The sequence below is a fragment of the Onychomys torridus genome, chromosome 3, assembly GCF_903995425.1.
Source record: "Onychomys torridus chromosome 3, mOncTor1.1, whole genome shotgun sequence".
Classification (NCBI taxonomy): domain Eukaryota; kingdom Metazoa; phylum Chordata; class Mammalia; order Rodentia; family Cricetidae; genus Onychomys; species Onychomys torridus.
Window position 1 is genome coordinate 13,136,649 of NC_050445.1, and position 13,385 is coordinate 13,150,033.

Genomic DNA, 13,385 nt, shown 5'->3' on the forward strand with positions numbered 1-13,385 from the left:
AGTGAAGTGGTGTAGCAGAGCTCAGCCACCCCCTGCTGAGGACACAGAGTCCCATCTAGGACTAGCTAGCAGCAACACAATGTCCCACCATGCTGTTCAATATTCAGCTGGGTGTCCCTTCTGTTGGCCCTGCCTATACAGTTCCTGGGCAGGTGAGGCAACAGAAGGTGCACCTAGGTGGCATTGGTAGAGACAGTCTGGAGGGAAGGTCCAAGGCTCATTGAGGGGCTGAGTGCAGGTGTTACAGCCATGGACTGCCTGCTGTGGGGTACCTGTGTCCTCTGCTTGCTGAACCTGTTGGGAGTTGTAAGTAGCCAGCTCAGGCCTCCTTCTCTTTTCTTCTCCAGCTGGGTGGTGGCAGGCTGTGTCTGGGGAACTCCCAAGTCTGCTGGCTCCCTCTTTTCTTCCCCTGACTAGTCTCAGATTCTGCCTGGATGTGAGATGTCCCCTTGTTCCCTCACCCATGTTTTACCTGTTTCCTCTGGAGCTCCTAGAGACGTGTGTCCAAAGACTCTTACCTTGGAATTGCTGAGATCAGATAGGGCCGCCCTGTCACACTGGAGCCTGCCCCTTCTCTAAGCCACACATCTCCAGGCTGCCCCCTGTTCCTTCTCAAAAAGAACCACCCCCCCCATTGTCCTGTATCCTGAGCCATCTCCAGCTTGGGGTGTGGCCAGCGACCCTGTGGGGCCTGCGGGAGTTAGCTCTTCTGGCTGTGGCATTTGCGGACTCTTTCTTTGGTGATGCCGGGCTTGGAGAGGCTTCAGAAACCAGCCACTGCTCCCTGGCCTGTGCATCAGGGTGTGGGTCAGCCAAAAGAAGAGGCTTCCCTGAATGTGCTGCAACTTCCCAGCAGACTTTCTGGGTCACTGAAAGTAGCATCAAGGGCCAGGAGGAAGGAGTCACAGGCACTAGTGGGAGCACGTGGAGACTGAGGCTGCCTTCTTCCTCTGCTGCCTTGCCAGGGTGGCCATCCATCCTGGTACCTCACTGCCCTTCACTCAAGGTGCTGGCGTCTGGGGACCACAAAGTGAGCTGTGTGACACTTGAGACTCCATTTGTCTCTGTAAAAAAGAGAAACTTGAGTGTACTGTGGCGGCTCACACCTGTAGCCTCAGCACTTGCAGAGGCAAGAGTATAACAATGAGTTTGATGTTAGTCTGGGCTACACGGAGAATTATAGGGCAGCCTACATGGGGCTGCCATGCCTGGGGGAGGGGGAGGGGATGAGTGATCTGACTTGTCAAGGGCTGGCATGTGGATACCATGTAGGTAACTTCCATGAGCTCCCTATATGTCGCAAATGACTCACACTCTCCTCTGTGTACATAGCCCCATGAAAGCTTCTTTGGGGGAGGGAACCCAAGACCTGAACCTGTCCTTCAGCAACTGGGGTAGATACCTGATTAAGAACTAGAGTTGATAGATCTCTCTCTCTCTCTCTCTCTCTCTCTCTCTCTCTCTCTCTCTCTCTCTCTCTCAGTGTGTGTGTGTGTGTGTGTGTGTGTGTGTGTGTGTGTGTGTGTGTGTGTATGATCTTGCAAGGGTGTTGGGGTAAGTCTTGAGAGATGTTAGGAATTCTAGTTATCTTAAGAAAAGGTCAAATGCCAAATCCTAAACATGCCCCAGATCACTTGGGCTCCAGATGGCCTCAGAATCACCCTTCAGAAACACAGAGATGTCCAGAAAAACTTAGAGACCATTTCTTGTGGCTTCCGGGCTATGGGAGGTTCCCAACCTGCAATCTTGATGATCACCAAGCCACACATGAAGGTGGCATCCTTCTATCCATCTAATGATCAACTCAGCCACCCTGATACAAGACCCTTATCATCCACCATACCTCCATGCATCCTTATGTGACCATCTTCCCCCATCTCACTATCTGTGTGTCTGAACAGCCATCCACCACACCAGCCCGCCAGCTAGGTCCCCCTCTCCCAGGGGCCTCCTTCCTTCCTGCTCAGTGTTCCTTTTCCTCAGTCGGGTGCTATTGTCTTCTTGCTCTCCCAGCCACCTGTATACTCTCCCACTCACTAGTCTACACATTTGCTTGTGTAACTTGCCTGAGACACGCCAGAAAGCCAACATGCTTGTCAATGGGCTAAACCCAAATGCTTGGCAGGGCTGCGGTCCTTCTGGAGTCTCCTTCTCTGGCCTGAGGCACCTCTTCACCTTTATGCTGTAAGCAAAGTAGCTCCTTCCACCCTCTCTTCCCATCATTTTCTCTCTGACTTGATCCTTGGGCCCCCTGATGACTCTGGGCCCACTCAGATGCACATCTTGCTTGGAGAGATTACTAAGTCCCTTGGCTGTGTCGGGCTTTGCGGATTGGGAAATGGACATCTTTGGGAACCACTGTCCTACCTACCAGGGTTGTTTATGCAGAAGCACTTTCAGGGTCTAGAAGTGTAGAGAGTGTGTGTGTGGGTGGGGGGGGGTGATGGGGAAGGAGAAAAGGCCAGGTTAGGGACTGCACTGTCCATGGGATCTCTAGATGGCTTTCTTTAACGTGTCTCAGGACTCTGCCATGAGATGGATGGAAAAGTGCATTCATCCCTCCCTTTTCCCTTCCTCTCTCTACCTCTCCCTCCCTTCTTTTCCTTTCTCTCCCATTTTCTTCTGCTCTCTTTCCCCCCTCTTTCTCTCCCCCGATTCTTCTCTCCTTCCTGAACTTTCTCCTCCATTCCCTACTCTCTCCTTCTTTATGCCCCACTACCCACCAAATGTGCCTTGATACCGGTGGAGCAGATGAGTCTTTCTCAGAATCAGGGCACATAAATGTCTCCGTCTTGGACTCTGTCTTCAGATCACCAGAGCTAGAGAGCCCGAGGCTGCCGGTGGGCTTGGCTCATCCTGTCACTATTTCTCCTAGGCACTGGGTCACCTCCACCCAGAATGTGACTTCATCTCTCAGCTGAGAGAGGATGAGCTTGCATGTCTTCAGGTGGCAGAGGGGACCAACAACACCTCTCTGGGTATGAGGGGGTGGGGGATGGATCATCCCTGATCCTGACATCTCCAGCTTTGCCCTTCAGAATGCCATATCCACTTCCCTCATAGGTCACTCTGTGTCTTCTTCCTCTCCACCTAGGCTGCCCTGGGACCTGGGATGGGCTGCTGTGCTGGCCCCCAACAGGCTCTGGCCAGTGGGTGGCCCTCCCTTGCCCTGACTTCTTTTCTCACTTTAGCTCAGAGCCAGGTGAGTGGCCAAGTATGGCAGGGGTGGGGAGCAGGTGGTCCTTTCTAGGTTGCACATCACTGATTTGGTGACAGACATCCTGGGTCTGAGTGTCACCTTCTGTTTCCTAGTGTTACCCTGAAAAATTTAGTCATCTTGAATAAGGATTGATAACACCAACCTCTCAGTGCAGGATCCGTGACAGCATGAGGGGTGGGGGTGGGGGCAGGGCTGTCATCTACCCAATGCTCTCTGTCTCTTACCAGGAGGTGGTACCATGCTGAGGAGGGTGGGGGTTACCGCCTCCTCCGCTTCACTGTCTGGCCTTCCTCTCTCTTATGTGGAAGAGGGTGTATGCTTTCTTCCTTCCTGCCCTTAGGATGTAGAGGTTCATCATTCCACTCTGTGTTCCTCCGATGAATATTGTTCAACATAGGTTTCTTGGAGGCCAGAAGTAGACCAGGCTGGTCTGGAACCCTGGCCTCTAGAGAGGAGGACTCTTCTCTTCTCATGTTGAAGAACTCCTTGTGCACACCTCACTGGGACACTTGATTGACAGCCAGGGCCCTCTCATCACCACCTGGGAAAGGGAGAATTCTGTCATCAGAGACTCTTGCTTGCCTCTAGGGGATGTGAAGAGGGACTGTACCATCACTGGCTGGTCTGATCCCTTCCCACCATACCCTGTGGCCTGCCCTGTGCCCTTGGAGCTGCTAACCGAGGAGGTAAGCGGCTCCTAGCCAGCATCCTGGAGGAAGGTGACCACAAATACAGATAAAGGTGGTGATAGATCACTATCTCGGTAGGTGGCTGCCATTCCCACCATAGCCATCTTGTGGGCATAGTATTTACAAGAGTTGTCCAGCAGATGGCAGTAAAGTGCCTAGTGAAAGTGGCCCATTTATTCAAGGGTGACACTTGGGCTCCTTTGCTTTGCTGGAGAAGGGAAGCAGAGGGCCAGCTGAAAGTTCTGGTCACCCTCCTCTTGGCCAGCCTTTTCTGTTCTCAGGTTCCAGTGCAGGAGCTTTAGTTATTCCAGGGGAAGCAAAGACTGCTGCCCGTGCTAGACAAGAAGTGCTTGCGTTCTCTGGTCCTCAGCCTGTAGGACATGAGGAACTCAAGGATGTGGTAACTACAGAGACCCCTGGCTCTGGCCAGTGTACCTCACACTCTGCACAGAGCAGGGTCTTCACAAGGCCCATCCACACTCACAATCCCGTTTCCCTCAGCCCTCAGACCTAAGAGCGGAAGTGTGGGCGTGCTTATCTTTCAGATATAGATCCAGGTCAGAGAGGCACAGGAATTGCCTGAGATGAACAGCAGGGCTGGAGTCGAGGCAGTACCTGGCCATATTACATCCCCAACTCTGGCTGATTCAGACACTTGGGCCCTATAGAGCCTTTTCCTGCCTGCCTGAGGCAGTTCCTGGTATCCTGGATGCCACCTTTACCTGGGAGTGACTGTGATCTCAAAAGGGCAGTTAGCTGGTGTCAGTGAACAGGGCTAATTTCTTCTTGGACTTTTGTTAGTCTCCAGGGAGGTGGTTTCTGCTGCCCTGTCCCATTCCTGCTGGCTCGGTGCCCATACGGGGCTTTCTGTGGCATCAGTGACTGGGAGGTTGGTGGAGCTGCAGGCCACCTGCTTGGTTGCCAAACCTCTGTTCTGCTTCTTTTGTCCCCAGAAATCTTACTTCTCCACGGTGAAGATCATCTACACCACAGGCCACAGCATCTCCATTGTCGCCCTCTGCATGGCTATCACCGTCCTGGTTACCCTCAGGTGCACTATCCTTGTCACCTGCTCAGGAACCTTCACTGACTCCCTACTGTCCGGGGACCAAGTTCTTTGCCTGGATGGTCAGGAGGGGCTCAGGCCTACGTGAGACAACCATGGCTGACTTCTTGCCTTTTCCCCAGTGTGTGGGCCATCTCTTCACACACCAGAACTCAGTTCTGTGGCCACACCTTTGCTCATACAGAGTTCAATCTGTTTGCTTCCAGTGCCTTCTTTGGTTTGGTGGTGTGTTCACCCCCTGCCAACACTGGAAGTCCAGCTCTCTTCAGGCTCTAAGAATCCTCCTTGCCCCTGTATGACACTCTTTGGTGGATGCAACCTTCTGAGCACTATAGTGCTTCTTGGTTTGGTTTTCAGGATTGGGGCTTGAATCCAGGGTCCCCTGCATGGGCTCTATCACCAAGCCCACCCTCTGCCCTTGCTACTGGGTGCAATGGCTTTCTAGCCTTCAGAGGCTGAGTTCCCTGTGGGGCTGTGTCTCTCTGATCACCCAGAAGCTCTGATAGGCTCTGCTGGGCTGTGACTGCCTCTGAACCCACAATTATAGAGCTATCAGAAGGTGAGGCTGTAGTCATCTTGCTCTTGTACTTGAACCTAGCCCAGGAGGGTGCTGGCCAGATGACCTCTGGGGTCAGACTGACACACTCGGTTTACTTCTACTCAGTTCTTTGGGTTTGGTTTTATTTGATGCGGCATTAGCTGCTTTGCATGTGCTCACTTCTGCCCAGCTGCCCAGCTCCCCAGCCACACCAGGCCTACTATAGGCCCTGGGAAGCTCTCTTGCAGCCAGAGCCCTGATTCTCCTCTCCTGTCCCTTCCAGGAGGCTCCACTGCCCTCGGAACTACATCCACATGCAGCTGTTTGCCACTTTCATCCTCAAGGCCAGCGCTGTGTTCCTGAAGGATGCCGCCCTCTTCCAGGGCGACAGCACCGACCACTGCGGCTTGTCCACTGTAAAGGCTGTGGCTGGAGGGGGCTGGGGCAGAGGGAGGAGGGCAGAGGACAGGACTGCCACACAGGCTGACCCTGTACTCATGGCCAGTGACAAGTGCACACATTCACAGATCACCACGTCAAACCACGCTGCTCCCTGTTGCCAGGGCACCCCATAGCACTGTTCCTCTTTCTCCCATGCTCCCGTTTCAGTTGGCTCCCGTGCCCAGCCAGCCATTCCATTGCCTTGAATGAGTATACAAGGACCTGGGTGGAGCTTGGGCCCCCCTCCTTCCAGAAGCACCAAGGGGACAGGAAGTACTCAGATCTGGGGACTAGTGGGTGAAGAAAGCTGAGAACTAATGAAAGGGCTTCAGGGAGGAGGTGGCCTTGGAGCTGTGTTGGCACAACAGTAAAGAGCCAGGGAGGAAGCCTTCAGTGATAGCAGAGCCACCAAACTGGAATTCTAAGTGGAGGAGCCGGGAAAGGAGGAGAGGAACAGATTGCAGGGCTCAGAGTTCAAGGTCTTTGAAAGTGTTCTGGAAATGAATAGATAAGTGACTCCCCAGACCAACAAGTGGCCCGATTTAATTAATGGATTAATTGCTGAATGAGAGGCACATTTACTTAGGCCGGGCAGCACACCAAGTACTTTACATGTATTGTCTCATGTCATCTTCAAATGCCATGAAAGCCTCACTTTAAGCCCCTTTTGTTAATGAGGGGCAGCTGGCCAGGTCACCCAGCTACACAGTCGGAGAGTGGATAGAGCTTGGGCAGCCGGGCTCAGAGGCGGTACTGTTACCCACATAGGCAGGTGAGGGAGCAAGGCCGATGGTCACATGCATGATGAAAGAGCATCTATATGTGAAGATCGCAGATCAAAGCTGTGCATGGATGACCAGGCCATGGTTATCACTCTAAAGAACTTCAGTTTTGGAAGGTCATATGGCAGAGGACATAGAGCAGTTCCTAGTGACCCTGAGACAAGGCCATGAGAGGGCCTGGAGTTCTTCCTTTCACAGAGAATGTTGAGGCTGAGGTGGTTTACATGTTTGACAGAGGGCACACATGAACCCAACCTGTCTGTCCTCTGTCCATCACAATTATACTGTCAAATTCCTTGGGGGAAGCCCATGGAATAGAGCGGTCCAGCCCAGAGTAGAGGGGACTTGAGGGTTTAGTGTCTCAGTGGGGTGAAAGAGACCCAGTGGGGGCTGAAATGGGGCCCCAAGATCTGACGCGTCATTTCCCTGCTTCCAGATCCTGTGCAAGGTCTCTGTGGCCGTCTCCCACTTTGCCACCATGACCAACTTCAGCTGGCTGCTGGCGGAAGCTGTCTATCTGAGCTGCCTATTGGCCTCCACATCCCCCAGGTCCCAACCGGCTTTCTGGTGGCTGGTTCTTGCTGGCTGGGGTGAGCATCAGGGGCTCATTGGCCACCATAGGGGAGGTGGAGGCTGGGAAGGCCCAGGGAGTTCATAAAGGGCCTTTCTTATTGTGGGTGACCCTGAGGCCCAGGGAGGGGAAGGGACAGGCTACAGTCCTGTAGTGAGCATGGGGAAGTAGACCAGATCCTCACAAGCCATTGCCTGGTCCCCATTGTTATGGTCTGCATGTGGCTTACAGATTGGTGGGAAGCATGCGGGGCGCTCGCTCACTCCAGTGTTGTCTCACCCGCAGGGCTCCCTGTGCTATGCACTGGTACATGGGTGGGCTGCAAACTGGCTTTCGAGGACACGGAGTGAGTAAAACAGCTCCCTCACCCCCATGCTGTCAGCAGGGCGTGCAGTAGACCATCTAAGGAGGAGGAGGAGAAGGGAACCCCTAGCTTGGAGTGTCTCAGGTGTACAGGTGCACAGGGGTGGGGGTGGGGTGGGAGCTCAGGCAGGAGAGGCTGTCAGAGCTGTGTATCTCAGGAGACCAGCTCTGAGCAGGCCTTTTACAGGAAGGGAAATGTCCGGACAAGGATGAGAAGAGTCAGCCAGCCTTCACTGGGGTTCTCCTATAGAAAGGCTGAGACAGAAGTTCAGGCCACAGGGAGATAGAGGGAGGCTGAAGGCTTGAGCTCTAGAGGATCCCAGCAGTCATAGAATGTATGGTGAGGAGGTGCGTCACCGTTAGGAAAGGGGCACCTTCAAGCCCAGGCTGTCTTCTTCCCAGGTGCTGGGACCTAGACGACAGCTCCCCCTACTGGTGGATCATCAAAGGGCCCATAGTCCTCTCTGTTGGGGTCAGTCTCTGAGGCCAGTGTCCTTTGCCTTATTCAGCTACCCTCTAGGTTTCTTTGTATGGTCCTGCAGGGGTGGTGACATGACTACCCGAAGGAAATCAGGAAACCGGTGTCTAGCTTCTCTGGCAGCCTCTCCGGGCCACACTACTGGTTGGTTTGTCAGCTCTTAGACCTGTTTTCCAGCTTCCACGTGTCTGGCTTGCAGAGCATCTCTTGCTGGGGTGGTAATGGTTGGAGATGGTGCCTATAGGGGAGCACTCAGCTGCTCCCACTCTTGATGTGGCATGGCTCCTGTGAATGTGTTATTTCTCCCCAGCAGAGAAACTGCCCAGTGATGGACAGCTGCTTTATACCTTAGTGACCCTGGGAGGTGGCTGGAGGCAGATGGCCCGCCCTGACTCTCACCCTTGCTGGCAGGGCTGGAGAGGGAGGGGAGCCCTCAGTCTTCCTTTGAATTGCATCTCATGGGCTTGAGGTTCCTAGTCACCAAAGAGATGGGGCCAATCCTAGGCCACCAAGTGCTGCCTCTGACTTTTGCCTCCACTATCCTGTGCCTCATTTTCAGGTGAACTTTGGGCTGTTTCTCAATATAATTTGCATCCTGCTGAGGAAACTGGAGCCTGCACAGGGTGGCCTCCACACTCGGGCTCAGTACTGGTACTGTGCATGTGTTCGTCTGTCTGTCTGTCTGTCTGTCTGTCTGTCTGTCTCTCTCTCTCTCTCTGTGTGTGTGTGTGTGTGTGTGTGTGTGTGTGTGTGTGTGTGTGTGTGTGTTGTATATTTGTGGGATCCTCATGGAAAGCACTTGGAGGGAATGACATTTGTTTTTGTCTCATCTGGCAGTTATTTATTACCCTGGTCCTGTCCTCTTCCCTATGCCCCCTAGAGAGAGAACAGAACTGGCACCTGCCTCCCATGAGATCACAGTACAGGAAAGTGGGACACAAAACTGCCAGTTGCCATGGCAAATGGCTGACAAGTGCTGCATCTGTTTCTATGGGGGCCTGGAGAAGGAGATTAAATCTAGATGGGGAATATCTAGAAAGGGGACTTAGAGAAGGCTTCCTGGAAGAAGCAGACTTTGAAAGCTATATCTAGACTCTGGAGTAGCTGGGATAACTGCATGGCCACAGCAGTGTGATGAGCCTTAGTAAAGAAGCCCAGAGATTTGTGGGAAGGACAGAGTCTCCAGTCTGGATGATGGGAGGCAGCTTCATAATCTAGAATTTGTCTTCTCCAAGGCGGCTTTCCAAGTCAACACTTCTCCTTATCCCGCTGTTTGGAATTCATTATATCATCTTCAACTTCCTGCCTGACAGTGCTGGCCTTGGCATCCGCCTACCCCTAGAGCTGGGACTGGGCTCCTTCCAGGTGAGACTCCCTCATGGGCATTCCTTCCTTCCAAGGACTATGGCATCAGACCTTGACTAACTTCATGTTAGGGTGAGGCCTATCATTATACATTGTCTATTCAATTATCCGTCCATCCATCCACTTGTCCATCTTCCACTTACCCTTATATCTCTCTATTAATACATTCGTCTGCCTATTCCCCAGATATTCATTCATCCACCTATGTACCCATCCACTCACCCACTCACTCACCCATCCATCCACCAAATCAATTCAGCACTGTTTCTTCCTTCCAATCATCCCCACCTACCTATCCATCACCTGCTTATCCATCCATCATCTATTATCTACCCATCAATTCTTTTTTCCTTCCTCCCTCTCATTCATTTATCCACCATTTGTTATCAATTGATCTACCCACCCACCTATTCATCTTTCCATCCATCTTTTCTTTCTTTTCTTCCCTTCCTTCCTCTTTCCTTCCATTTGCTCCACTCACTCCTGCATCATTCCACCCACTCTTCATCCATCCATCCATCCATCCATCCATCTGTCTTTCCTTCTACCCATCCATTTATCCATCATTCATCAATTCATATTTCTTTCCATATATCATCTATCTACATATCCATTCTTCCTTTCATTCCTTTTTCCTTCAGTCCACTTGCCTATCCATTCATTCTTTTTTCTACTCATCTGTTCATCTATCCTCTATCCATATGTCAACCTATCCATCCATCCATCTGTCCATCCTTCTTTCCATCTATCCATATCCATCCACCCATTCTTTGATCTATCATCTATCCATATATCCATTTTTCCTTCTACTCCTCCTTCCTTCAATCCACTTGCTCATACATTCATTCTTCTTTACGTCTATCTTCCCATCCACCCATCCGTATGTTCACCCACTTGTCCATTTGTTCTTCCTTCCTTCCTCTTACCCATATGTCCACTCCTTTATCCATTCATCCATTCATTTATTCACCTATCTTATCTCTTCAGTTCTTATGGAATACCTATCATGTATCAGGTTGCGTGTTCACTAATGTAGATACAAAAATGAAGATACACAGTGAGATGGGGCTATCTACACAGCCTGGCAGGTGTGACTTGGTATGTCTAGAGCACTGTGAGTAATGGATGAGGGAGAAAACAACAGAAAGACTGCCACCTTCCAAGGTCAGCCAAAGTGTTCTCATGGAGTCCTTCCTCTTTGATCCCACAGGGCTTCATTGTTGCTGTCCTCTACTGCTTTCTCAACCAAGAGGTATGTGTGCTCCCAGTGGCTCACCTTTACTCAACAAGCAGACTTTTTCCTCAGTCTCCTTTTCTTTTGCCCCTGCCCTGTAAATTCCAGTTAGGCTGACTCCCATAATCCTCCACTCTTGTGAGCCTTTGTGGGAGCAGGTCCGGAGTTCCTGAATCAATTTGAACTTGGATACTTTCTGAAGACCTTGTACATATCCCTCTTCTGAACTGGGATATGTTCTACCACCAACTCATGAGATGGAGGAGGTCTTTCAGGGGTCAAGGAAGGGTGGAGGACAAAGCAGATCAGTTGGTGGACAGAGGGCGAAAGAACAGAGACAGGAACCAAGAAAGTCAGAGGTTCATATAGAAGGAACTAGGGAAAAGCATCAGATGCAGAGACTGGAAGAGCCAGAGCAGAACAGAAACTAGAGAAAAACTCTGGAAGAAAGGGGATCTAGACCAAGATGCTAGAAGTGGAGGCAGAGGTGGAGCCCGCAGATAGCACAGAGGCTGTGTGGAGACAGGCAGTGTGCACAGCGACATCACAGATCCTCCTGATGGGCTGGTATTTGGCAGGGCGCTGTGGTCGGCCAACCTGGACAATTCCTGTCCTATTTCTCTATGGCTAGGAAATTCCTTCCTTCCTCCCTCTCTTCCTCCTTCCTTCTGTCCTTCCTTTAACCTGCCCATCTGTTGGTCTTTCTTTCCATCCATCTGTACGTTCATCCCACCTTATCTGCCACCTCTGTCCCCAACTGTCCTTCCTCCTCTCTGATGCTCAGTGCACCCAACCTGGTCTCTGAGTCTTGCTCAGTCTTATCAGTGATGTCAACACAAGGCCATAGTATCTGAGACTAGAAGTCCCAAGGTTCCTGGGAGCTCTGGAAGAGGGTGGAGTAAGGATCAACCCCACTGAGGTGAGTTCAGTCTGGGAAAGGAGTTCCCAGAAAGTAGGTTGTGAGGGGATCTGTTTTAGGAAGCAAAGTTGGACATGAGGTGGTCACATACTTTTGGCAACAGGGAACTCACTTCCTTTCAATTACACTTTCTATTTTGGATTCCCAGAACAGGAACCAGTTTCCCCTTTCTCTATCATACAGCCCCAGATTAGCTATCAGGCAGAACATCTCTCAGTTTCCTCTGTCCCTCAGCCAGACACAGATATAGATGGCTCCACTCCCTCTTCCCAGCTTTCTCTATCCACTGGCCTCCATGACTTGAACATTAAGACAAGGGTAGGTCAAAGCCACTCAGAGAGAACCATCTAGTGATCTGGGCAGGAGGTGCAGAGGGTACCCACGTGTTTGAGTGGCCTCAGACGCAGGTAGTGCTGAAAGAAACACAGTTAAAGGCAAATGCCAGAAAGACTCCAAGGAAGGCCTCCAGAGGCTGTACATGGCAGGGCCCATGACCAGGCTTCCCTAGTCTTCCCTATTTCTCCCACACCATCTCTCCGGGCACCTTTAGTCTCCTGAGGTTAAGTTGAGGAGAGGCAATGGGGTCTTTTTTAACATCCTCTGCCTTGTCTGTGGAGGTGAGGACAGAGATCTCACGCAAATGGTATGGCCACGACCCTGAACTTCTGCCAGCACGTCGGACCTGCACTGAGTGGACCACGCCTCCCCGACCGAGAGTGAAGAAGGTGCTGACCTCAGAGTGCTAGGCCAGCCATCGCCAGGGGCTGAGCCCCATTCCCTGTACTCAGCCTGCCGTGCCACTGTGGGCAAGGAGGCCCTCCTTCCTGCTCTTGGCATCTTCTTTCTCCAGGTGCCTGCATGTCAACCTCTGACTTTCTCAGCTCCTGTCTCTGCCCCCATCTCTTCTTTCCTCCCATCTAGGGCTATTGCCTAAGGCCCAGAGAAACCAATAAACTTGTATGTGAATGATCCGTGGTTGAGTCAATGTGGCTGTGAAGGGGAGCTCTGCAGCAGCCATCATTTGTACTTCCGGTGCCTTCCTCACTCCTTGGCTCCAGCTGCCTCATTGCCATTTGTCTCTATAAGAATTCTCATGTTTTATTTATTTTTTAAAAGCACTCTCTTTTGTCCTAACCCCTCCTCCCATCCCCCCACTTCCACAGGCAAAGATGCGAATCTTTGCATTTCTATGTGTCTTGCAAGTGTGGAGTGTGCCACGTGTCTGTGTTTGAATTCCAATAAATGCTATCCATTATGTGTCTCATCCTGCCGCTAACATTTTCCCCCAGCACTGTGCTTTTAAGAGCTCCACTGGGTTGCTGGGTGTACATCTGGTCCCCTGTTTTGACTGCACTGGGCCACCTGACACCATTGCCCACGGGTTACCCAGTCCCCCTCCCTCTAGGTGAGTGCCCATCTGCCTGTCATTCCAAGGACTGTAAGACAAGTCTTTCTCTGGGAATTACCAGGAACAGAGCCCTGGGGCATCAGTGGCACCCCCCTTTCCATATGACTCAGTAGTGCCAGATTGCAAGCTTGCGAATCGGCACCCTAGCATCCCTTGCTGTTCGGCAATCCCTGTAGCTCCAGGAGCATTTGGCATTCTCCTTCCTCCTAATGTTTACAAGCTAAATGGGTGTAAAGTGGCAGCAGGCTTTGGTCCCTTTCCTCTGATGTCAAACAAGCGTGAACAGCTCTTCTTGCTGCTGTTAGCCTTCT

The 13,385-nt window shown here is 51.7% G+C and overlaps 1 protein-coding gene across 1 annotated transcript; it reads left to right on the top strand.

Moving 5' to 3' along the window:
* The first annotated feature begins 249 nt into the window (after positions 1-249).
* On the top strand, positions 250-12,587 carry Ghrhr (growth hormone releasing hormone receptor). The gene is given in 15 exon segments (XM_036182801.1): positions 250-306; positions 2,876-2,978; positions 3,095-3,202; positions 3,809-3,906; positions 4,863-4,960; positions 5,797-5,929; positions 7,173-7,326; positions 7,593-7,653; positions 8,073-8,142; positions 8,708-8,799; positions 9,384-9,513; positions 10,724-10,765; positions 12,284-12,391; positions 12,517-12,555; positions 12,558-12,587. Coding segments are annotated over 15 exon segments (1,323 nt in total).
* Positions 12,588-13,385: the final 798 nt, after the last annotated feature.